This window comes from Sciurus carolinensis, chromosome 10 (assembly GCF_902686445.1).
Source record: "Sciurus carolinensis chromosome 10, mSciCar1.2, whole genome shotgun sequence".
NCBI lineage: Eukaryota > Metazoa > Chordata > Mammalia > Rodentia > Sciuridae > Sciurus > Sciurus carolinensis.
The window spans coordinates 101,297,335-101,324,035 of NC_062222.1; the positions used below are offsets into that span (position 1 = coordinate 101,297,335).

The following is a 26,701-nucleotide window of genomic DNA, read 5'->3' on the forward strand; positions in this document are numbered from 1 at the left end:
TCACCAGCCCATCCCCAGGCAACCGCTAACCTACTTTTGGTCTCTGTAGATTTGCCTATTCTGAACATTTCATAGGAATGGAGTCATCCCGTGTGTGTTCTGCTGTGACTAGTTTCTTGGATACATTATAATGTTTTTGAGGTTTGTCCATGTTATACCATGCATAAGTATTCTATTCCCTTTTTTTTGGTACCAGGGATTGAACCCAGGGATGTTTAACCACTGAGCTACATCCCAGCCCTTTTTATTTTTTATTTTGAGGCAAGGATTGCTAGGGGCCTTACTAAGTTGCTGAGGCTGACTTTGAACCTGTGGTACTCCTGCCTTGGCCTCCTGAGCCACTGGGATTACAGGCATGTGCCATTCACTGTGCCTGGCTTTGTTCTTTAAAAAAAACAAAAAACAAAAAACTATCACAAGTTAATTAAAACAATTAGATAATATATAAATGCACAGGACTAGACACAAAGGAATTGCACAACTTCTACCAATTATTGAGTCACCATGCAGAGCCTAGCTTAATATTTGTGTAATGTATAGGTTCTTAGGCCAACATATAAGTCTACCTTTATCTCTTCAATAAAAGTTCCAACTTCAGTGTACTAATGGTAAGTGGTGAGACAGAAGATCTACCCCTCTAATTCCAAATCTGGCGAGTTATCTTAACACTTACCTGTTGTGATAGCAAGTCATTTTTCATTTACTTATGGAAACCAACACATAGCCTGGGTATGCACAAACTGAAGTCATGAGGTTAGGAGAAAAATTGCTGAGGGTATCACTAGGAATTCTGGGCTATATAAATCCCTGATAACATTTTCTGCCTCGATGGACTTGCTATACACATCCTTGGAAAATGGCTTATGTGTTCTGCTTAGGTCTGACTTCTAACAGGATAGAGGTCCTGGGGAATATGGAATTTCTAAATTCAGGCAGCCTGCTGGATAAGGTATCAATTTTTTTATTGATGAAAATAATCCACTGTATGGATTTTATTTATTTATTTTGCTTATTATTCATCTATTGATGGACATTTGGGTTGTTTTTACATTTGGGTTGTTTTTACATTTTCATGAATAAAGCTGATATGAATAGCTGCATATAAGTGTTGCATGAAAATATGTTTTTATTTCTCTTAGATATTTACCTCGTGTGGCTTTACTGGGTTACATAGCACCTCTGTGTATAACATTTGAGGAGTTCATTCATATTGACATATACCCAAATAATTTTCTTTGTGTGTGTGTGTGCTGGGGATTGAACCCAGGGCCTTGTGCGTGCAAGGCAAGCACTCTACCAACTGAGCTGTATCCCCAGCCCCTCCCAAATAACTTTTTTGTTGGTTCTGTTGCTTTCATTTTTGGTGTTCACTTGCCTGTATTTTTTTTTTTCCTTTTGTGTTCTTGTATAAGTTTTATTTTTCATCACTATCTCAATTCATTCAACAAACATGTATTTAGTGCCTACCACATGCTAGAGGTCAAGCCAAGTTTTGGGGAGAGTGCTATGGATTAGATAGTCATTGATCCTGATTCTCCCAGATCTTATCCTCTGAGGGGAAAAAAATACACCTAACAATTTTAAATCACTGTGAGATGTGCTGTAGTAGAGCAAATACAGAGTGGTTTTGGTGTTGATGGAAAGGCACCTCCCATTTCTTATTTAGTGCTAAAAGAAACTTAGGTTAAAAGATTTAGCTTACCTTCCTGATTTCCTGTAGTCAGTATTCTCAGGGGTTAATAATGAACGACCTATTTTTATGCTAAGATTGCTAGCATTGAGTTATATCAGGGGAATTACCTTAATTTTTAGCAGCTCCTAGGTTAGCTTTCATATTGGAAAGGAACATGAAATAATAAAAGAAGCCTTTTACTCTCCTTTGAAATGTTTGCTAGGAAGCTAGCACAGTTCCTGATAAACACTATTTAAAAGAAGATGTTTGTGGAATGAATGAAAGCCTATGACATAGAGCTATGTGTGTACATAGAAGGAGAGTGGTACATTTATAAATGAATGAACCGTACATTTCTAGATTAGCATTTGGCCATGTGGAATGGTTATGAGCGATTTCACCTGTGACACTTTCTTTGATTTCTAGGACTTGTCACAAGGCTGCGGTACCCAGTTAGTACGAAGGGGAAGAATGCACCAACCACTGCAGGATTCAGCTATGGTAACTCTCATTTTGTAGTTGCATCAGCTCATTTTCCATGAAAACAATCTACTATCACAAGACGAATTTAGGTGTGTAGAATTCTGCACAGTGGAACCATTCTTACAGATTTGCACTCTGAGTTTTTAGATGATTCTGTTTTATAGCCAAAGTAACCCTAGGTTTTCTATTTTCATGATTATTTGTAATTCAGTAAAAAACTTTCCATTGGTGAAAAATAAACATCATGTTATATCTAAAATAAATTATAGCCCTTCCTGCTTCTCACTGCTGTTAGAGGTAATGGAGAAGTCTTTCAATGAGGTTGTTTTTTGTTGCTTCTGGCAAAAGCCTTTTAAAGAGCAGGTTTAATTTTTTTCTAACTTGCTGGAATTAAAAAGGAAAAAAAAATTTCCAGGGGAAGAGTGGCAAATGAGGAAATATTTGTCTTCAAAAAAGTACCTTAACCTTCAGCTATGTTATTTTCCTATTATGCAGCATCTTGCTTCTTCAGTTCACTTTGCTTGTATCATTATGGTGGAACAGCAACATATTCCCCAGAGAGTGGAGAGCCAGTTTGTGCTGTCTAGACACAGATTGCAGTTATCCTAGGATTTTGAGGTGGATCTTGTTAGAGTGTCTTTTCCCCACTGATTTGGTGCTGTGTTCTCTTCATTAAATGCTTTCACTTTTCCCTTCTGCCTTGCAGAGAAGTGGGAGATTAACCCTTCAGAGCTGACCTTTATGAGGGAACTGGGGAGTGGACTATTTGGAGTGGTGAGGCTTGGCAAGTGGAGAGCCCAGTACAAAGTAGCCATCAAAGCCATTCGGGAAGGCGCCATGTGTGAGGAGGACTTTATAGAAGAAGCTAAAGTCATGATGTAAGTCTCTGTCTCCCTCGTGGCTCCCTGTTTGTATTAGAGGGTGGCTCTTCCCCAGTTAATATACCTGCTGGTTTCTTTTCCTAGAGTAACTCTTTATATGTATGTCTTCCCTCCCAGGAAACTGACACACCCCAAGTTGGTACAGCTTTACGGTGTATGCACCCAGCAGAAACCAATTTACATTGTTACAGAGTTCATGGAACGGGGCTGCCTTCTGAACTTCCTTCGACAGAGACAAGGCCATTTCAGCAGAGACGTGCTGCTGAGCATGTGTCAGGATGTGTGCGAAGGGATGGAATACCTGGAGAGGAACAGCTTCATCCACAGAGACCTGGTAACCACAAGCCGCTTGTATTCCCATTCACTGGCCTGATTGCTTTGTAACAGTGGATCAGCTAATGAGCAATGATGTATCAGTATCCAATTTTTGTTCTTAATAGTGTTTCAGCATTATTTTTGAACCTGATAGATTTCATTTGCATAATTTTAAAGGAAAAATCTTTATTAAATCTAAAAATTTTTGGAGTTGATACCTCCAGGTAAGTTTCTGTGTATTAAATATTGCATTTCTGGAAGAGTTCCGTGAAATAGCAAGTCATAAAAAACAAAAATCAAAAAACAAACCCAAAACAACAGAAAGAAAAGAAATAGCAAGCATAGCAGATTTATCACCATGACTGTTTTGTAGATAAGTTAGCTTCAGGGAAGTGAAAATCTTGCCTAATGTGGTAAACAGAAAAGTTAGGTTTGGCCTTGACCTTCTCACTAAATCCTAAGCTCTTTTCCACCTCCCACACTACGAACAGAAACTATCAGAAATCCCTTAGTTCACTTCCTTTATCTTATATGTTAACCTCTGACAAGACCAGAAAAGAAAACTGAAAACCTATTACTGGTTCTAAATTACTGTGATGGAGACACTCCTTAACTTTTCCTTTTTTACTCTGCTTTCTCTTTTTCTTTCATTCTTTTCCTTCCATTTTTCTTTTCCACCTGTTTTCACTACTGTGTCTGTTTTCAGCATATCAGTTATACTATCAGTCTACTCTGACTCTTTCACCAAAATAAAATGATTTGCATGTAGGACTTTCCCCCCTATTTTAGTTCCAGCTTTTTTCGTGATAAAGTGTGAACACATTTCTTCTAGAGAAGCAGAAAGGCATTTAAAAAAATTTCACAGGTACTGTAAAGAGGCCTTGTTCTAATAAGTATTTTACAAAAAGATCTCATTTAATCATTGTAACAACCCTAGGAAGTAGAACCGTTACTGTTCCCATTTTGCAGATGAGGAAATGGAGGGGCAAGTACATCAATAGTGAATTTAACTATGAAGGCAGGTTTGAACCTGGGGTTTTGACTGGAGTTGATACTCGAACTGCTGTGCTACAATATGTCTCGATTTAAAGTATAAAAGAGAGTTGAGGATTTGGAGTTGGAAGATTTGATTTCCTCAGTGTGTTTTGAGATAGTTGCCTAATCTCTCTGAGCATCAGACCCTGTTTCCACATCAGTAAATTGTGGGTTTTTTTTTCCTCACAAGACTATTTTAATTGAGGCAAAGGGATTATAAAGTAGATGTGGTATATAACATTAGTATTGGTTATTATGCCTCAGTGATGACAGAATATTTCTTGATCTTATTGAAAGAGTACATTGCTCTTTTTGTACTTACAAAACGGATACAAGTGGAATGTCTTCAGGAATGTGTCACGCTACACCTGTCTGCAGCCCTTATCTTGAGGAGAGCAGTTTTTGATATTTTTGTGCCTGTGATGCTGCCACTCTTTAAGGGAAGATCTTGATGCTCCCTCCCATCTGCTGGCGAAGAACCCTGTTGACTTTGAATGAGGTCATTGTGGGCATCCTCTTGGGAAAGTGGAGACAGTTTGAGGCTGGGCATCTTGAGTCAGAAGGGACTATTAAAATGCCTTCAGCAAGAGAGAACCTTATGTAAGTGAAATTGCTACAAATAGAAAATAGCAGTCAGAACAGTCAGAAAACTACATCTTGACCCATGGGTTTTGGCATAAAAATGTCATGTTTTCCTTTGGAGAAATACCATGTCTTTCTACCAGACTGTTTTCTTGAACCTTAACAAATGGACAAGAAAATATGTATTAAATAATCCACATTTGTAGTTAACCAATTGAGTATATCATGTTTCAGTGTACTGGAAACCTCATTAAAAAGCAGCAGTATCTGTGTTTACACACAGCTGTTCTTTTGACTGGGGTTGAGATGATCAATCACTGGTCAGTAAGAAAATCACACAGTTTGATAAGAATAGGACTGGAAGTGGGGAAAGAGGGATGACCCATCTATTGGTCCTTATTTAAGTATAAATGTCATAATACCTAATTGCAAATATAGTTGTTTGAACTTTTTACTGATTGTTATACATTGGAGACATTTCTGTAGGGCTAAAAATGATTTATAAGGACACATTTCCACATTCTGCAAATGTTGACTGGGGTATAGTGACAGAACTTTTATTTTTCTGCATTTTTTTGGTATAAGTTTTTTAACTAATATACCATTATAATGTTTTCCAGGCTGCCAGAAACTGTCTAGTAAATGAGGCAGGAATTGTGAAAGTGTCGGACTTTGGAATGGCCAGGTATGTCTCAGTATATGTGCCTTTAAGTGATGTTCACCTTATATTATAGAATTAATATGTGTCGGAGTAATTAGCACCAATGAGGCAAAGAAGAGTAATGTTTTGCAATAACTATACATCGTGGTGTTAATAATTCTCTCCACTAGGTGGTAGTATAGCCCGTTAAATATACAGCCCTTCTCCCCCATGTGGATTAGATTTTTAGATTTGTTTTCACAGAAATGTGTGTGGTGATCCAGCACCACATCTGCAGCATTTTTAGTGTCTTAATATTTTTAATTATAATAGAGTGTAGAAAAGATTTTTTAAAAGTATATTGTTTATCTTTTCTTCTTTCCTTCCCTCTATCCTTCGATCTGTTCATAAAAATTAGGTGCCTGCTAGGTAGGTGCCAGGCACAGCTTTATGAGACAAAGCAGAGACTAGCCACCCGAGTCCCTGCCCTCATATAGCTCATGTTGTGAGGAAGAAAATATGCAAGTCCTGAGAATAAATTTATGTGGAGAGCAGGTGTCAGCAAATGACGTCCTGTCAGTCCGACCTATACTTTTTTATGGATGACCTGTGAATTAACAATGGCTTTTATATTTCTTAATGACTAGAAAAAATTCAAAGAATATTGGACACCTGAAACTTATCTGAAATTCCAAAGTCAGTGTCCATAAAAATAGTGTTATTGAGGCAGAGCTTCACTTCTTTGTTGATGTGTCGTCTGTGACTGGTCTCGCACTGCAGAGGCACCCCTGGGAGTTGTGACAGGGACTGTGTGTGGACTGTGAAGCCCAAAGTATTTTGGATACTCAAAGAACTGCCCTCTTGAGAAAAAAAATCTGTGGACCCCTTAGAGAGATAACTAGGGGTGGGGCAGGGGTGAGGGAAGCTGCTTTCGATCTGCTGGCCGGGAAGACCTCTCCGAGATGGGGATGGTGAGTGGAGACCAAAAGGCAGGAAGCAGACAGGTGAAAATCTGGGCAGAAAATATTGCAGGTGTTAGGAACAAGTGCAAGGGCTTGAAGTCTGGATGAGTTTGGCCTACTTGGAAGACTGGAAGAGGACCAAGGAGGCTGGCCCATAGGTAGTGCTAAGAACAGTTAAAATGGCAGGCAAGGCCAGGTGCTATGGGGCCATGGTTAAGGGACCAAGGTTAGTGCCTAAGGAAACTCAGGCCTAGGGAGGTTAGAAAGCCGTTACTATCAACTTGTGACTCTGGAGGTGTTAATACCTAGCGCTCTCTATGTGCTTGGTATGAAGATGCTTAACATCTAACAGTCATCCTCCACTTTCATATGTCTGACTTTCAGAAAAATCTTTGCTTGGTTTTTTTTCTTTTTTGCAGTGCTGGGGATTGAACCCAGGGTCTTGTATGAACAGAGCCATATCTCCAGCTCAAATTTTTGCTTTTATATCAACCTCTGTTAAACAATCTTTATTTACTAAATTCTACTCCCCTGACGTGATTTGATCCAGCCCTTGGTGGCATTGTTTCCAGCTACCGTCTTTGTCTGTATAATTGCACAAAGAAAGTTTGTGCTTTTATTTGAGTGTTTTCTCACAACTTTTAGAAATTAACTTTATATGTACATGTAACCTATAAATACGTTCTTCCTATAAATATGTACCGAACACGTTATAGCAAGGGCTGAGGTCCTCACATCTACCACCTCTGTCAAGGATGCTCCCCAGAAGCAACCCCTGTTACCAGTGTCTGTGTGTCCTTCCAGAAGGGCATAACTGTGTTCACATAGAAAAATAATATGGTATTGTTTTGAGTATATGTGCATGTGGGGATGTCATGGTATCTGAACATACATAATGGGCATTGTGGTGCACACCTATAATCCCAGTGGCTCAGGAGGCTGAGGTAGGAGGATTGCAAGTTCAGAGCCAGCCTCAGCAACTTAGTGAGGCCCTAAGCAACTTAGCAAGACCCTGTCTCTAAATTAAATATTAAAAGGACTGGGGATGTAGCTCACTGGTTAAGAACCCCTGGGTTTAATTCTTGGTACAAAAATTAAATAAAATAAAAATACATGCCACCATTTACATACTTCATTTTGCCTTTTTTTTTTTTTTGCATTTGCTTTTTTCATATGTTGCAGTTTTAAATTGTGCTCGGTGGAATTGTAGGGGCTCAAAACGTGTCTCTAGACACTTTTCACCACTTCCTTTAGAGCAGCACTGCTTTAGATCTTTCACATATGGGGCCTTTGAGTAAAATTTTGTTTGAAGAACAGAACTGCCTACAAAAAAGTTTTCAAATTATTTTATTGTTTCGCCTCTGTTGCCTAATAAAAAAGGTGAACAGAAAAACGAAAGTGCAGGTACTGATGTTGTGATGTATCCCTCTTGTGCCCTTAATTATGCTGAGGAAGATGGAAATCACTAGGTGTGGTCACTGAGGTGAACCTTAAACTTCAGCCGGATGCTTATAGACTTCAGTCAACAGTGTTTTTTATTCTAAGGGGGTAAAACGAAAGCACACGTACTAAACTAAGATCGTGCTTCAGAGGTGTAAACCCACAATGTGTCTTACTCTAGGTATGTTCTGGATGATCAATACACAAGTTCTTCTGGTGCTAAATTCCCCGTGAAGTGGTGTCCACCTGAAGTGTTTAATTACAGCCGCTTTAGCAGCAAATCAGATGTCTGGTCCTTTGGTAAGATTCGTGCTCCACATTTCTTCTTCTCTGAGGAGGAAGTGGATACCTCATGGAGTAACTCTTATCCTTTCCCAGGCGTTTTGATGTGGGAGATATTCACTGAAGGCAGAATGCCCTTTGAAAAGAACACCAATTACGAAGTGGTAACCATGGTTACTCGAGGCCACCGACTCTACCGGCCGAAGTTGGCATCCATATATGTGTATGAGGTGATGCTGAGATGTTGGCAGGAGGTATAGATATTTCTTTGTGTTCTTTTATGGAATCTCCAAGACATTGAGGGGTTGGGCTTGGTAGCTAGATAATGTTAAGGCCTAGTGAGGCGGTGCACGTTTTAGAGTGATTTCAGACTCTAGCTAGGTAGGACGTCAACCCTCACAACTTGATTCTGAATAACCAGAGGAATAATGTGAACTTCATACACTACGCTAGTAGTGAACTTCATACACTCAGACTGCTGCCTCACTCCCTAGTGCGAATCCTGACACAGTTGCCTGAACCAGAGACAAGGGAATGTGCCTGGAGAGGTTGCTCCCCTCCTTTCAGTGGCTTACTTTTGGGGTTCAAGTATTACTCTTCCACCAAGGAAGGTTTCTTCCTTTAGACCTCAGCTTCCCCAGGTCTTTTTTTGCTTAGTTTCTGGAAGTACCCAAGTGTCATCTTACAGGAGAGATTATGTGCCAAATGACTTTTGAAAGACAATGACAGTAGCTCACGTGCCTTGTGTACTAGGTGCTGTACTGAATGCTTTAGGTTTAGTTCTCAAAATAACCCTTTGAGGTGGAACTATTTATCCTGTAATCACTTTATAGCTGAGACCATTAAGGCTCGGAAGGTTGATGCTTGTTCAAGGCCAGTTAGCTACTGAGCAGCAGAGGCTCATCTGACTTGAAAGCCCAGGCTTTCAATCACTGACTGTAACCTCCCAAGAGCCCTGATTGGGACGTGTAGAAAGACCTGCTAGGCAGGAAGTGGTACTAGGGGGAAAGAACAGCACGAACAAAGGTAAGGAGGTGGTTATAAACACGGTGTGTGTATGTGAGGGTGGAAATTAGCCTGATTTAGCAGAGAACCCATGTGAAGCTGTTCTTGGGAAATGAAATTGAGTAACAAGGGATGAGGGGAGGGGCAGGTTATAGAAGGCTCTGCAAATTAGCAGGACTTGATTTTGCAGGCTCTGCAGAGCTCTAGTAAGTCCTTGAACAGGGACATGAAAACAGTGCTTTGGAAAGGTTGGTCAGGCAGCAATGCATGCAGGGTCAACTAGGCTAGAGACAGAAGGTTGGGCGATATCTGTACTGTCCAGCCCCAGAGCCACAGTTGCTTCTTTGTGTTTGAATAGTGAGACTTTTCTTGAGAATGGATTCTGGAACTCACAGATCTCTTTGCCTTTTAATTGTAGAAACCAGAGGCGAGGCCTTCATTCGAAGATTTACTGCGCACCATAGATGAATTAGTTGAATGTGAAGAAACTTTTGGAAGATAAGTGGCATTGTGACTGATTCCAAAGCATGAAGAGGAAATGGCACTTTGTGGATTATTTATTTGGCAACTGGATGTATAGACTGTTTTACTTATAAACAGCTAAGGCATTTGCTTCTAGACAAACCTTGACACTGTGACTGAGTCTACCCGATTGTGGAGATGGGGCCTTAGAGCTGGGTTTCAAAGCTCACTTCTCATTTCTCTGGAACTTGAGTGACAGACACTATGCTCAGGCCTTGTGGTTTGCCCATTTTAGGGGTGTTCATGGGACCATGTTAGCTGGTGCCAGTGGAAAGCCAGCGTTTTGGGGAAGGGGAATGGTATTAGAACCACATTCCAGTAGTCCTTTACTTCCCTTTGACTTCTGCAGAAATATGGGCCTGGGGCATTGTGTCGAATTGGGTTCTAGATGAATCAGGAACCCACCTTGAATAAGTACCCATCTTTTATTTTGAAAACATGTGTTTTCAAGAGTGTTCCTAATACTACATTTAAAAAATACTTGTATGCTGTATATATTGTAAATTCATATTATATATAAAGTTATATATTTATAAAAAGCATGAGTTGTCTTTTAATTGAAACTTTGAATTCTGTAGTATATAAGCTCACCGTTTTAGGTCTAGAGATTATATATGACAGCTGTCAATTCCTTTTTTTTCCTGGGGATCAAATATTCCTTACTGAAGAGAAAATAAGTGTGGTTTCTTTTATTGCTATTGCCTTTCTTCCTCATGTAGACAAATTGTTGATGGCTGTCTAGCATAGGCCACAGCAGGACTTGTTTTGGGGTTACAGGATCCTGCCTATGGTGGCCACAACTAATCTGTTGAATATTTGATCCAGGAAATCAGAGAGTTCTTAAATCTTAAGAATCTACCCAGGGCACTGTTGCTCCGATCGGAGGTGCTGGACTATGGAGCAGACAGATTAGGTAATGTTTGTAACAATAACTGTCCCCATCTCAAGCAGGACCCAGGAACAGCTCAGGTTGTGGCAAAGAGTCCAGGGAGCTATTGAGGCAAATGGAGAGAGGTGTTCTGAGCACCTCCCAGATGGACTGCAGGAGGCCTGGCTGGACTTGGGTTCTTGGAGCAGTGGGATTTGTCAATATTGCCTCACAATAGACCTTGCTATCCAGCTTGTTTTTTCCAGTGGGTTTCTTACCCTTACAACCTCCAAGACACCCACTGAGTCTCCTCTTCATGAATCCAGGGAAAAGAAACCATCTGGGTCACCAACAGCAGAGAGCATTTATTGCCCAGCATATTCTTGGTGTTTATTGGGCAGAAAGCTGAGGAAGACCTGGGTGTTCCTTCAGGAGCTCCATCCCCTCTGGGGGCTGCCATGGTCTCTCTTGCACTGTGATATGTTTGGTGAAAAGATAGGCCGGAGCTGGCTGCTCTGAGTTGTGTCTTCACTTTGACGCTGGAGGACCACGTCTTTGGTCTGGGTTCTGTGTACCAGGCAGCCCAGTTGCTTAAGGCTGCATTCATTCCTTTGCTGGTCCCTTTATAATAGAAAAAAAGTCAAAATAACCCCGTTCTTGTCAGAATCGGCCACATTCTTCCTTATCTTTCTTTCCCTTTCACAACAACGTGCACACTTTCTTTTTGTGATCCTGGGACTTGAACCCAGGGGCACTCTAACCACTGAGCAGCATCACCAGAACTTTTTATTTTTTATTTGGAGACAGAGTCTTGCTGAGTTTCCCAGACTGGCCATGAACTTATGATGCTCCTGCCTCAGCTTCCTGAATTGCTGGGATTACAGGTGTGCACCACCACATCTGGCAACTTGCATACTTTTTACTGACTTATAGATCATTCAAGGAGTTGGTCATGTGCGAGCTAGACCTTAGTGTCACCAGCCCACTTCCCTCCTCTGCACCTTTCCCCCACTGTCTCCAAGCTTCCCTTTTCACCTTGTAGAGCTGTGGGAAGAACAGGTGGTAGAAAAGAAGACCAGGAGAAGGTCTATCCTGCCCTAACCCTCATAGGAGCTTTTGATGGAAAAATAAGAGAGATGATTCTTGGAACACTTGCAGCATTTTCTTTAAAAATCTTTGATTATTTTTCACTAAAACTTTTTCAAAACTTTGTATGAAAGCATAGGTAAGGCCAAAGGCAAAATAAAAATTCGAGTATTGACCCAGAATGCCAAAAGATCTGACTTTATGAGGCAGGAAGTAGCGAGGACAATGTGAGTACATTGTGTCTTTCTTAAAGTTGATCCCTTAGTTGAGTTTTAATTAGTTAATTTTTGGTTGTTTTCCAGTGGGATGAAGTGAAACTCCCCAATGCAGATTACATCACTGACATTGTTCTCATATTTTTTGGCCACACCTCAGTCATATTTTAAGTGTATCATTGGATTGTCTCCTACCACCAAAGTTCCAGAAATGTCAATCCTAATTCAGAGGACAAAACCTTCTAGGCTTGATATTCCCAAATCCAGAATCCAGTCCCATTTCTACCACTAACCGTGGCCTTGGGCAAGTTCCTTATCCTGTCTGTTACTTATTTCATTCTCTGTCCAGAGAAGGCAATTTGACTTAATGATCCTTAAGGTGCCTTTTACTAAAATTTTGTGATTTCTTGAAAATGTTGTTTGCTAGACTCACCCACACATATGGGAATGAGGAAGTAATAGCAACCACCCTCATAGATGTGGATGCAGATTATCAAACTTTCTTATGTAGGCCATTAGATTGTCATTCACAGACTTTGAGGTTTTTAGAACAGGAAAATAGGTGGGGTTATCTTTGCTGCTGAGAATCGTCTTGGGTAAACTATGATTTCAGTTTAAAGATGTGTTTTTGTGAGTGGAGCGTGGCTGAAGAACTGAGGACTGCTTTATGTGCCCCTGCAGAAGGACAGCCATGATTCTGTCCACCTGTAAGTAAGTTGGGCTTTGCCATTTATTTTCAGGGCTTGTTCTGAACGTGTTCTTCTTCTTGAACATCAGAGGAAGTTTTGTCTAAGGCATAGAACTTGTGAAAGTTTGCAGATAATTTCCCCAGATATATTGACAGTATTTCATTTCTTTTTTAAATAACCACAGTGGTGATATAATTCTAGCAAATGTTCAGCATTGAGAAAACAAAAACAGCAAAAACAGTGTCCTTACATCTATAATGTGAGTTGAAACTAATCAGTGTGAAGTGTTTGATTCTAGAACGATATTTAATGTAAAGAACTCAGGGCTGAAGGCCAGGAGACACACTCTAGTTGTGGTTCTGTGCAGCCTTGGTGTGTTACCCTTGGCAACTTCTTTATATCAAGCCCCTGTCTTTAAAAGGACTACTCCCTTTATGGTTACCTACCACCAAAACATCACAAAGAAACAACAGATAAAAGTAATGGGTGCTTCATGAGCTTAATTCTGGTGTTACTTTGGAAGACTATTCTGGATGCCATTCTGGAATTAAGCTTCAACAAAGCTCAATATCTGGTTAAGGCTGATTGCAAAGTCAAGTTTTTGCATTTCTGGATTTTCGGGTGGGGTTTAGAAAAATGGATTGTAATTTTAAAATATCATCTGTTTAAGCTAAATTGGGACCCAATATTGCCAGTATTTGTTAAAAAAAAAAACCCATGCTATTCTAGTTGTCTACCCATATATAATTTACAGCCTTAATCCATTCTGATAAAAACAAGGCTGCCATAAAGAAGAATGGAATTATGGCATTTGCTGGTAAATGGATGGAACTAAAGAACATCATGCTAAGTGAAATAAGCTAGACTCAGAGAGTCAAGGATTAAATGTTTTATATGCAGGAACTGGAACAAAATACAGGAAAAGGTGGGGATGGGGGTCCCAAGGAAATAAAAGGGAGATTAGTGGAGCAGAGGAAGGGGATAAATGGGGAGGGAGAAGGGACAGGAAGAATTATATACATGTATGAATATATCATAGTGAATTTCACCTTTATGTATATCTCTAAAGCACTAAATTAAAAAATAAATAAATAAATAGAAGGAAGACCACAGAGTAGAGGAAGGGGAAAGGGATGAGAGGAAGGGACTGAAATGGAGCAAATTATATTCCAAGCATGTATAATCATATTAAAATGAGCCCAGTGTTATGTGTAACTATAATGCACTATAATAAAAACAGTACAAAAAAACCCAAGGCTGCCTGTTATCAGAAATAAAGGCCAAGCAGATTAAAGCAGAAAAAGCTAAAAAGCAGCAACATATGGTCCCCCCCACCCATAGCAGTGACGTAAGGATCTTGAAATATTGAAAACTCTGCACAAGGGTTTTTCACGTCTGCTGAGGTCAGAACTAGAGGGAATTACAGCAGGGTGGGCTTGGGTATGTGGGGGAGAGGCGGTTGTGAGGGCTAAGTCAGAGTTTAGACTGCCTGAGGGGTGAAGCAAGAATACCTGTCAGGGGTATTTTGAGGACATTCTCTTTGCCATGGAAGGGGATGATTTGGGTGCCGTCTTGGTGCCTCCCAACTTCTGACAATCTGGCTTGATGGTGAGAATCACCTATTTCCTTCAGCAGCTAACACGTGCCTCCATTTTCTTCTGGTAAAAGAATGAGTGTCTACTATGGACAAGGAGAAAGCCCAGTAATTCCTCACTGTAGACTAAAGTTAATTTAAAAAAAAAAAAAATGTTCATGTGTGTTTTCCAGAATTGTCTGCCAAATGCCATTGTTGTTTTGAGGGCAGTCATGGCGCTCTGGCTTCATCAGCTGCTGCAGGGTAGATGGAGGTGATTTTGGAAGCTGGGATGTTGATCGTGCTGAGTGATGGCAGATTCTGAGTGGGGTATGGGGAGCTGCTCTAGAGAGTGTCAATCTGTACAACATAATTTGAATTGCCATCGTTTCCAGCAACTAACGGTTGTGCTGAGAGCAGACCCAGCCTAGGAGAGATCAGGGCCCAGGTGGAGTGACTGAAGCTTAGAAAATTTTGCCTCTGACCTCCCCTGCAGCCCATTCCCACCTTCTCACCACCTGTCCCTCCATTTCTCTGCATTTATTTTCTTTCCACTGTATAAAGTAGAAGGCAAAATAATTTCATAAGTGGTTCTTAAGTCTAGTATGTTTGAAGCATGCCTGGGATACTGTTATTAATTTAATTCGAGGATTCTGAGGGACTTGTGCACATAGTTTAAAAACAAGGAAGGAAAATACTGTGTCTGATTTTAATTCTGGAAGCTTATGGAATCAAAGTTTGACAAAGCTCAGTGATACCAGGTGAAGCCAGTTAACAACCATAGTTTCTGGACTTCTCTCCATAGTTTGATCTGAGGTTGAGGTAAGGAGCTAAAATTGTCCATTATTATTATCTCTAATGTGAAGTTGAAAGGACCAGGGGGAGGCGGCCTCTAAGATGCCTCCCTGGGAGGTCTGCCTCCAAGTAGTCAAGCCCTAGTGCAATCCCTTTTCTTGCATATGAATTAGACCTAGTTGCTCAATTCTCATGAATAGAACCTGGTAAAAATGATGGAATGTCACCTTCAAGACTAGGTTATAAGGAGGTCCAGGCTCTGGTCTTGGCGCTCTCTAGCTTTTTGTCTGCCTTTGAGGAAGCCCACCTTGAGAAACAGAGGCCCTCCAATAGCCATGGAAGTAGCCTCAGAAGTGGATCTTCCAGCTCTGGTGGGCCCAGCCTGATCACAGCATCACTAGAGATCTTGAGCCACAGGTGCCCTGCTGAGTTGTTCCTGAACCCCTGACCCATGGAGACCATGAGATCATAGTTTCACTAGGTTTGAGAATGATTCATTCTTAATGACAGATAACTTACCAAGCGTTAGAAACAAGCCTGTCGGCTTTCACAATCATTTGCCTCTGGTCTTACTTAATGCCCTTTCTCAAAAAGAGATTCAATGTTGGCTGGATGTGGTGGCACATATCTGTGATCCCAGCAACTCCGGAGACTGAAGCAGGAGGTTCGCAAGTTTGAGGTCAGTCTCAGCAACTTAGTGAGACCCTAAACAACTTAGCAAGACTCTGTCTCAAAATGAAAATTAAAAAGGGCTGGGGATGTGGTTCAGTGGTTAAGCACCTCTGGGTTCAAACTCTGAACCCCCCCGCAAAAAAAGAGTCTCAATTAAAATGAACACTAGAAGATATGTCTTATGCCTTAAATTATTTCACTTACCCTCTGAACAAAGTATAAAAAGATAATTGCAGCCACTGCTTGTAACCACCTCGGGGTAGCTTCCCTGCTTTCTTCTGTGCTGACTTGTGGATTCTGTGGCTCCTCTATGGAGCCCCCTGGCCAGTGTTGTCTGCTTTCCCTGACTCCTGAGAGTCAGTGAGCACAACCTGCGGTCCAGTGCCAGCTGTACCCACAGGCCTTTTGGCCTGGCTGGGCGTTTCCTCACCTTGCAAGCGGTCTAGGGCATCTTGGGTGTGATATGTGCAAGTTTGTCATCAACTTTGAGCCACAGACAACAGAGTTCTGGGAAATATGATTCCAAGGTATGGGGGAGGGGAGAGGTTGAATGTAAAGTCCAGCTCACACCAGTCATTTCCTGGAAGAAGTCAAAATTCCTGTAAAGAGCAAGCAAGGGCTTCCAGGACCTGGGAATCCATACGGTGTTTTGGCTGCGGCTGGGAAACATGAGGCTTCTTCAGGGAGACTCGCTACCTTTTGTTACTGGACCCTTCACTCATGGGAACACTAGTCGCCCTGGTGTTGGATGCCCCATTCTGCTTTTTCAGGCTTCTAGAGTCTTCTTTGTACCCCCTCCCCCACACTGCACCCCTTCAGGCCCCAGAGAGGTTAAGCGTGGTTCTTGCCTTCCACCCCATTTATCCCTTTGCTGTCCCGCTAGCTGGGTACCTCTTTCCTTCACAATGAATCCCCTAATGTAACAATTTTCTCCACTTCAAGGGTTCACAGATACTCTAATGCCAAAAACAAAACAAAACAAAACAAAACGAAAACAACAAAACAGTTTGGGTTCTAACACAGAGTTGCTCACTTATTTGGTCAATACATTTAGAAAAGGTAAGGTCTCTGGTAACCATCATGTCTTAGAAGAGTGGGCATTTTAGTAATCAAAAGGACAAGCGAGCGCATGCACACACACGCACACTCAGAATGATTCAATAACTTAAATGTACAGACGGCATAAAAAGAATAGGGATAGCTTTCTAAATTGAATAAAAGCTGCAAACTCAATGTACCACCTTTCTTTCCTTTTCCTCCCCACCACCCATTTTTTATTTATTTATTTTTTTTGTGTCTGGAAAACCTACTTAACTCCTGATCAGAGGTACAGATCCATGCTATAGAAAAGCTAGCAGTGTTGCATCTCCCACATAATCTAGGTTAACTCAATTAAAAAGCATGTGTCTTCAAAAGGCTCTAAAAAATGGAACTAGTGGTGGTCCTTAAGGACAGAGGATTAAGGAAGTTTGGCTTTTCCATAAACTTCTGGAAAAAGACAAGGCATAGCTTATTGCCACAGAACCAGCTGTGTTCAGAGCCATTTTCCCAAAGCCACACTTTTACAAGGTTTTCCCCAGCCCCTGAGCTGCAGCTGGCACCAGAGCTTCTTTGTCTAAAGACCACAGCCTGGAGCCAACAAGCCTGGTCATAGTCTCAAGGCAGCTCCTGAAACTAAGCCAGTTTCAAGTCATGTTTTTAAATAAAAAACACTAACCATGTGCTAGTTACGATGATGACCAAATTCAATAGGATCGAATTTCCCTTGATTCAAAATGAAACTGATATCGGATGTGTGGAGTGGAGGTGGGATTGTGTGGCGGTGTGGGGGATGAACTCAAGGTTTACTTGATGTGAACTTTAAGACATTGGAAACGAGGCAGCGACAGCTGCTTTGCTTCCCAAACAGCCCTGGCCAGGGTTTTCACCTCCATGTTTTTCCCTGTGGAGAGGTGACCTTATGGGCTGTCCTGAGAAATGGCATTTCTCACCCTCACTCCCTTCCTGTGCCCTCGGGTAGAAGCCTGTTTCTAATCAGAGCACTGTTGTCACCATCCAGAAACCTCTTGGTGGTGGAAGGAACCCCAGCAGGCTCCCAGCTAAATGACAGAAGGAGGACAAAGTTTCCCAGGAAAGATCACAAATACCAAATAAATGAGAGGCTCAACTGCATGACCTCAAGAGATGTGCCGACGGTTTCGAAAGGTCGCAGAGATTACAGTTGGATGCGAAGCTGTTTTTTATAATTTGCTGGCACATGGCATAACATTAAAGATATTTGCTGAGGAATAAGCAGATGAAAAGAAGAGCGCAGATGTTCCTGTAGGAGAGGAAGCCCTGTTCCTTCATTAATAATCCTTCCACATGTCCTTCCAAATAGTCACTGTCCTTCTCTGGGGCATTTTAGTCTCTCTGGCAAAGGTCCTTGTTATGCATGAGTTCCTGCTTAAATTAGGAATTTTCTGGAAGGGCAAGAACTTTCAATCTACAGGTTAGCACAAGGATTTAGAGAGTGACTTCTGTTATCATAAATGCATGTGGAAGACAGTTCTGTGTTTACTCACTCACCCAGGAGTCCTGTGATGTCGTAACAGAAAATGACCACAAATCTATTAATCATTGATACCAATGGGATGGATGTTGGTCCAATATTTCTGTCTGCAAATAAAGATACTTAGTATCTTGGGAAGTCAGGCAGAGCAAGGTGACACCAAGGAGCTGTTTGTCTTATAGTTTTTCTAATTCACTCAACAATTATTTATTGGGCAGCAACTATCTGCTAGCCCAAGTGTGGACAGGGAGATGGATCCATAAGCAAGGCAGAGGCTGTCTTCTCTGCTCACAACTGCTCCTGGTCTTCTGAGGAAGTACTTCAAATCCTTATCATAATTCCTGCTTATTGTCTGCTATCAGCAGTTTCTCTTTTGAAGTTTCATGAATTTCAAGTGCTGTGATAATCTTATGGGTCAACATGGCTGGGCCTTGGTGTCCAGCTATTTGGTTAGACATTATTCTAGATGTTTCTCTGAAGGTGTTTTTGGATGTGATTAACATTTAAATGGGTGGATTTTGAGTAAAGAAGATTGCCTCTGTGTTAGTTTGTGTTGCTCTGACCAAAATACCTGACAAGAGCAACTTAGAGGAGGAAAGGTTTATTTTGAGCTCATGTTTTCAGAGGTTCAGTCTATTGTCTACTGACTCCATTGGTCTGGACCTGAGATGAGGCAGAGCATCATGGCAGAAGGGCATGGCAGAGGAAAGCTACACAATTCATGGCAGCCAACCAGAAGAGAGAGAGAGAGAGAAGCACATAAGGAGCCAGGGATAAAATATGAACTCCAAAAGTGTGTCTCCAGTGACCTAATTTCTTCAGCTATGTCCCTCCTGCCTATAGTTACCACCCAGTTAGTCCATTCAAATTATTAATTTTTCAACCAGATTAATCCACTTATTAGCTTACCTTTCTATGAACTAACCATTTCCCCTCTGAACATTAATCCAGGAGCTTTCTGAGGACACATCATATTTAAACCATAACACCCTCTGTAGTGTGGCTGGGCCTCATTCACAGTTGAAAGCCTGAATGGATGAAAGTATTATCCTCTAGACAAGAAGGAATTCTCCACCTGAATGTCTATGAACTCAACACTAACCTGGTCCTGAGTCTCAGGCTTCAGACTTATTAGCCTCCAGTCACGTGAACCAGTTCCTTAAAACAGACCTCCCTGTCTGTTCATCCTAATACAGGTGCCATGCTTACAAACATGTAAATACCACTAAGAGAAGCCCAGTAGTACAGCGTGTCTCCTGTCACATCAGTCATTTACATTTATTGAGGGCAAGGGTCAGAGCCTCTCCTGAGACCTGTTTTGACAGTGGGGAGAGAAGTTCTGAGTGGGTGCAACATTGAGTCAGAGGCAGGGCTCAGAGGAGAGAAGTCGGGGACTGAGGATTCGTGTTGACTAACTCTTGAATCCAGTTTGTCTTCAGACAGAGAACCACTGCGATTAAAAAAAAAAAAATTGTAGTTGTAGATGGACAGAATGCCTTTATTTTATTTGTTTATTTTTACTGTGGTGCTAAGGATCGAACCCAGTGCTCACACATGCTAGGCAAGCACTCTGCCACTAATCTACAGCCGCAGCCCCACCATCGTGATTTTATGGGTTTACCTTAAATATTCCAGTACCCAGTAAGCACTCGCTGAATGAGTTCCAGAGAACTGGGTGAGGGAAAAGGTGGGAGGGAACTAATTGTCATGAACTTGTTGCTATGCCCTTCCTATTTTAATCGTCAGGTTGTCCTGCTCTGGGACTCTGAGCGAAACTCCCTGGGCTCGAATTCCAGCTCAGCTACTTTTTAACATATGAAGCAACCTCTCTGTTACTCAGTTTATATATAAGACCTAAAATAACAGAACCTGTCTCAATGTTAGCACAATGAGTGAGTCAGTTAATACGGTAGAGTAATATCTTAGTATATGTTGTGCCTAGCGTATGGTAAGGGTGATGTTGATAGAAGAGCAATTGCGAGAAGATAGGTTTTATTACTTATGTTTAGCTGATGAGGCATCTGAATAGCTGCCAAGAGTTACCTCATTGCTACAAGTTAACGGAACATTTTTAGGCCATATCTGCCTGATTCAAAAGGCTTCTCAATCTTGTGTGCTGTCCTAATACAAAAAAAAAAAAAAAAATACCAGTGAGTTTTTATTAATTTCACTTAGCATCTTATGGTTTGACACTTGATTTTGGATGAACTCATTTATACTATTTTATTTTCCATTTTTTAGAATAGATCTGGAACAAAAGGTTAGACTTGTTGCCTATTTTAAATGCTAGCTAAAGCTTCTGAAGCAGTTTCTTCAACTTTGCCGTTCTGCAAAGTCAAAATGTTGTGGTCCACCTAGCCTTCTCTGTGGTCCTTGAGATACCATGTGACAGAACGAGTTACTGAAAAGGAGAGACAGGTATGATGGGATGGCATTAAGACGGGTGAGGTTTTGCTTAACAGCTCTTTGTTGAGTTCTCGTGATATGTCAGAAACTGATGAGGGATGCTTTGGAGAAGACAAAATAAAAAGTGTAAGACACAGTTCTAAGATTGCAGACTCAATCTCAGAACTATGAGACTACGAGAGCTTAGGATCCAGTGGTGACTTTACCTCCAGGGAACATTGATAATGTCTGGTCAATTTTGGTTGTCACAGCTTGAGGGGCGCAGTGGTGTGGGTACTCGAAGAGAGGGGAACTGTGCACCTGCTGGCAGCTAGGGTGTACAGGCCAGGGGTGCCGCTGATCATTCCACAATAAGACAGCTCTCCACAATGAAGGAACACCCAGTCTACTTGTTGATAATGGTGAGACTGAGAAATCCTGCCAGAGATGAAGCCTACTCAAAGAAATAACCATCTAAAGTAGTACCTAGTTAAGAACCATGCATAGGGCAGATCACAGATGTTTTGGGAACCCTGAAATGGTAGAGGTAGATTGCAGTGGAAGTCCTTTTCAGAAATGTGCAAAGTGTCTGTGAGAATAGAGCAAGTGGAAGAAGCTAATGCCATAGGAATTGGTGAACATGGTCAGGCCGGGGCCAGTCAAATTATAGAAGGCATTGGAAATGAGAGAGGATTATAATGCTGAAGGTGGAAAGCAGTGTAGGGAGTAGGCCTATAGAAAGAATCAAAGGAGACAGCTCAGAGCAGAGACCCTGGAGTCAGATGCCTAAGTTCAAATCCTCTCTATGCTTAGTAGCTTTTGACTCTCAGTAAGGGATAACCACATCTGTAAAGAGGCATCCACTCCATAGGGTCATTGTGAGGATTAAATGAATGAGTGTAGAAATGCAGGTGTGAACTGCTGAGGGCTTGGACAGAGTGCATAAAAAGGAAAAAGTCAAGTAGTCTAGTAGAATGTATCACTAAAAATTGTATTCATGTAACAAGTCATCATACCTAGAATAGGTACCTAACCGCAGACCAACTTGAGTTTGGGGGACTGTCCTTTTAGTTCAGATGTATTTAAAAAATGGAGACTAATGTAACATGCCAGGTATTCCTCAAAAAGTCAAGTGACCTCAGTTTATACTTCTTGGATTTGATGATGTTAAATAAATGAAGATTACTTTAAAACACGAGCTCACAGCTTACCTTTCTGGACCATCTTATAAAGGCTTCTAGACCATATACAGTTTGTTCTGCCTTGGTCAATGGCCAAATGGTTCCCCATCAGTGGTATAGGATTTCTTCCATATTCAGTGTAGGTGAGGGAAAGGGTTTCTGTTGGAGGGATGAGCTGACTGTAGATTAATCACTAAGAAACTTATTTAATAGAATAACCACAGGAGACAATTATCTTTTTTAAATCAAAGGGGGCATGATGGATTGAGCCATGCTAAGATCTGGCTCTAACAAAGTGGGGGAGCCCACCTTCCCTTCTTCCCTTTATTTATAGTCATACAGGTAAAAGGGGGACCAGGAGGAGCTTCTTCTGTGAGGAACAGGATGGGGTAGAGTTAAGGAAGCCATTTGCTCTAGCGGGTCATCCCAGTAAGACCTGCAAATTCCCAGTGGTGAGCCTCTGCACAGACATCACATATCTCAGACCATCTGGAACAATCTCTCAATGATTGCCAGTTCCTGGAAGCCAGATTTCCATGTCTGACAACTCACCAAGCCTGGTTTTAATTGCTGGTCATAAATGGCTCCCCACAGTATCTGTTTGACTCCCTACTGTATCGATGCTCAGTCTTATCTTCCTTTAGTTCAAGGACTTTCTTAATCTAATCTTATCCTCTGTTCATATTGTTCACCATTTCCTAATTGCATCTGCTTGATCTGCTCTCAGAGAGTTTGCATAGTCGCCTTAGGACTGAATCAAGACAGGTATGTGTTCTGAGTAAGCTTATAATCTAGTGCTCCTTTGAACCTGTTCGTTCATTCCTTCACTCATGAAGAAGTGAAAAATGGTTCTAGTCTCTTGGGATATAACTACAAACAAATTAGACAAAGATCCCTACTTACATTCTAGGGGGAATACAGATGGCACAATCCAAAAATAAATACATAAACTGCATAGTATGTTGGAAGATGAAAAATGCCATAAAAAAGAAAGAAAAAATAGATCAGAGTGAGAAACATCAGCGTTAGGAGTGTATGTGGCTGTGATAATTGGTCAGGGTACTCTGTTGAGAAGCTGAGATTTAAGCAAAGACTGGGAGGGAGTGGAGGTAGTTGAGAACGCAGATCCCTAAGGGAGAGTACTCTAGACAACATAATGGCAAAGGTGAGAGCTGGCTTGGCATGCTCCAGACGCAGGGTGGCTGGAGGGAAGGTAGGCCTTTCTTGGTGGTGAGATGAGGCAACAGGAAGCTGTGTAACCCAACAGGAGGGCTTCATAGGCTACTGTGAGAAATTTGGCTGTAACTCTGAGGTGGAGAGCCACTGTGGAGTTCGCAGACAAGGAGTGACATGATCTATTAGGTTTTTAATTAATTACCCTTGCTGCTGTACTAAGAATAAACTAATGATTGGTAAGGTAAGAAGCAAGAAGTTAGGTTTTTCATGTGTGCCAGATGAGTTGAGACTGGTTTAATCATACTAGTAACAGATGAGGAGGGAACAAGCCATGAGATTCTGCATGTATATGTGTGTATGTTTTAAGTTGAGGTGAGATATATTATGTTAATCAGCTTTCCATTACTGTTACAATATACCTGAGATCATCAATTTCAAAGAAGGAACGGGGGGCTGGGGTCATGGCTCAGTGGTAGAGCTACTGACTTGCATGTGTGGGGCACTGGGTTTGATCCTCAGCACCACATAAAAAAATAAAGTAAAATAGAGGTATTGTGTCCATCTACAACTAAAAAATAAAAATAAAAAAAAAGAAGGAACGGTTTATTTTGGTTCAAAGTTTCAGAGAAGCAAAGAGAGAGGAAGAGGAGAAACTGAGTTTCCAAAATCCCTTTCAAGGGTGCATCCTTAATCACCTAACTTCCTTCAACTAGACCCTACTTCCTGAAGGCCCCACCACATCCCAATAATGCCATCAACTGGAGACCAAATTATCAACACATGAGCTTTTGAAGGATATTCAAGATCTAAACTATAGCATATTCATAACTGAAAAATTTGTCATTTCAACAGTTTTGAACATCTAGTTCAGTGACATTCATTACATCAGATTTATTAACTACATTAAATTCAATACATTAAATACATTTATGTTGTTGTACAAATCACCATTATCCACCTCCAGAACTTTTTCATCATCCTGAACTGAAAATATGTAGATATTTGTATCCCTCTCCCTGAGTGCTGGGAATCAAACCCAGAGGCTGTACATGATGCTAGGCAAGTGTTTTACTATAGAGCTGTGTTCCTAGGTCAAGATATATATATTTTTTAAGTCACACTCAGCATGCTTTCTTGACAGAATGACCTGAGTATGAGAGAAAGAGAGGAGTCAAAGATGACTTCAAGAAAGATGGAAAGATGGAAGTGCTTTGGACAAGGTTGGGGAGGGTGGGTGAAGAAAATTGGGGAAGGAAAGAAGAAAAGGAGTTTGGATTTCATCTTATGTTCGTTTGAGGTGTCTGCTAGAAATCCAAACGGAGAGTTCAGGAGTGCATTTGGTATGCAATCTGGAGTTCATTAGAACTGGGCCAGATGTGTGCATTTGGGTGTCATCAGCTGATAGATTTTTAAAAAATATTTTTTATTTTTACAGACACATTTTTATTCGTTGTACACAAATGGGGTACAACTTTTCATTTCTGTGGTTGTACACAATGTAGATTCACACCATTCATATAATCATACAGATATACAGGGTAATACTGTCTGTTTCATTCTATTATTTTTCTATCCTCACCCCCTCTCACCCCTTTTTCCTCTACACCATCCTAAGATCCTTCATTCTTCTCTTCCTCCCATGATAGACGGTTTTTAAGCCACAGGAGGGAGTAAGATAATCAAAGAAGTGAATAAGACAGAGAAAAAAAAAAAGACATCAAAAACTTTGAGGGCTATCTGACATGAAGAGGTCAGGAGATAGAGAAGGGAGCAGCAGAGGAGATGAAGAAGGATCAAACCCATGGGGATAGAGTGCCAAATGCTGCTGAGACGTCAAGGAGGAGGAGGACTTGGAACTGACCATTGGGTTTAGTGGTGTCTAGGTCACTGGTGACCCTAACAATAGTCTTTTTTGTTTTTAAGTGAGAGTTACAAAAGCTTGACTTGAATGGTTTAAGAGAAAATGTAAGAACAATTGGAGGCAGCAGGTACACTCATTTCTAGAGCTTACCGTTGACAAGGAGCAAAGCTAATGGAGGAAATAAAATCAGAGAGTTTGTCTTGTTTTTTATGGCTGAAGTAGCAGCATATTTGTTGTTGGGCATGATCCACTAGAGAGGGCAAAAATGGTGATATAGGAGAGGGAGGGAGTATTTTTGAATATTTGAATTCAAATATCTCCAAGTGGACTTGGGCAGGGTGCTTTGCCTGCCTGTATTCTGACCTGCTTCACTCATCTATGTAACCTACATTTAATTTTGCATATCTTGGCCTGGATAGATACAGATCTAATATGGCTTTAAATGACTCTGGAATAAACTGATAAAACTGTAAATTAGATCCACTCCTGCCAAAGTAGACAGAACCCTCAAGTGCTCATGTACCCTCTCTCCAAGTTGTGTTTTTGTTTGTTGGCAAATTGCTCATGCAGATACCACCAGACACACCAGATAAAAATTGACAGAAGCAGCCAAAGTAAAAAAACATAATGTGTAATGTGATGTGGTACAGATTTTTAGGAATCAATGAATTTTATTTGTATTTCTAGAAATAAGCCTTCAGCTAGAACTTAGAAAATGAGTGGTTTCTGGGTGCAGAAAAGGAAGAGAGAAAGTTATTAAATCAGTGTGAGTGGTAAAACAGTAAAGGTGAGTCTTTTGAACTGTATATCCAGGGCAGTAATTAGAATTTTATCATTGGACCACCAATGAGTTATTGGCTCAATGAATGAACAATGGTGATATCCAAATCATAGAAAAACTAATGCATGAATGTAGGTTTGGAAGATCAACTTCTTTGCAAGGAATGGAATTAATATGTATTAATTACTGCCTGAATATCTTCATTCTTTTCCATACTATTCTACTGGAAGGATGAATCTGTAGGGGTACATTGTAGTAGACTGGCCCCCAAATGACTCAGTGATCCCCATCTCTTGGTATTTATTTCTTTCCACCCTACAAGCTATCCTGGAAAGAGAAAGCTGAAGGGGTTAGTTCAACATGCTTCCAACTTCATGGATTCTGCATTCTGTTTGGAGTATACCCATTGGAAGCAGTCGTAGTGAGGTTGGCTTGAGCTGACGGTTGCCTCACTTCAGAGCATAGCTACTCTTAGAGAGATCTCTGAGCTGCTGAAAGCTCTCTCCTTCTCATGGTCCTTTTGGATTTGGGGTTGGTGATAGTTTTATGATTGCTCCACCCATTCTCCTGCATGCCATTTGTGGCTCCCTTGTCCCCAGTCATAGATTTATAATTATTCCTTATAAATAACTTTAAAAATGATTTAAGGTATGTCATGTTTCCTATGAGAACTTTGATACAGTAAATGGTATCAAAAATGATTCTGGGAAATAGATTCAAAATCAGATCTTGGATTTATTTGATCATATTTAGAAGTCCAGGGATATCATCTTTGCTGGGAGAAATAAATCAATTATCAATTACTTGAATTATCATGGTGGTGGCCTGGGATAAAGTGCAAATGAGGGGCAAAATGCTGTCTGTTTGAAGCTTCTGGAAGGTTCCAGTATGAAAATTGCAGCACAGCTCTCCATGAATCTGGAATAATTTTTTGACTCATTCTGATAACTATTTTCCATTTAAAAAGTAGTTTCTGGTGAAGGCTGCATGGTTGATCATGAATCAAATATTTATGTGATGCAAATTGCATATCATGAACTTAGTTGTTA

The 26,701-nt window shown here is 40.9% G+C and overlaps 2 protein-coding genes across 4 annotated transcripts in view; both read left to right on the forward strand.

Moving 5' to 3' along the window:
• Positions 1-10,347, forward strand: part of Tec (tec protein tyrosine kinase) — a 119,516-nt gene extending 109,169 nt beyond the window's left edge. For all 3 annotated transcript variants that reach the window (XM_047566868.1, XM_047566867.1, XM_047566870.1), the window contains exons 13-19: positions 2,099-2,173; positions 2,862-3,033; positions 3,154-3,370; positions 5,589-5,653; positions 8,192-8,310; positions 8,389-8,546; positions 9,716-10,347. In XM_047566868.1, the coding sequence (XP_047422824.1) occupies positions 2,099-2,173; positions 2,862-3,033; positions 3,154-3,370; positions 5,589-5,653; positions 8,192-8,310; positions 8,389-8,546; positions 9,716-9,799 (890 nt within the window). In that variant the 3' untranslated portion in view covers positions 9,800-10,347. The remainder of the gene's footprint in view (positions 1-2,098; positions 2,174-2,861; positions 3,034-3,153; positions 3,371-5,588; positions 5,654-8,191; positions 8,311-8,388; positions 8,547-9,715) is intronic.
• Positions 10,348-12,608: 2,261 nt separating this feature from the next.
• Positions 12,609-26,701, forward strand: part of Txk (TXK tyrosine kinase) — a 65,734-nt gene continuing 51,641 nt past the window's right edge. The window contains exon 1 of the mRNA XM_047566614.1: positions 12,609-12,695. Coding sequence (XP_047422570.1) covers positions 12,656-12,695 — 40 coding nt within the window. The 5' untranslated portion in view covers positions 12,609-12,655. The remainder of the gene's footprint in view (positions 12,696-26,701) is intronic.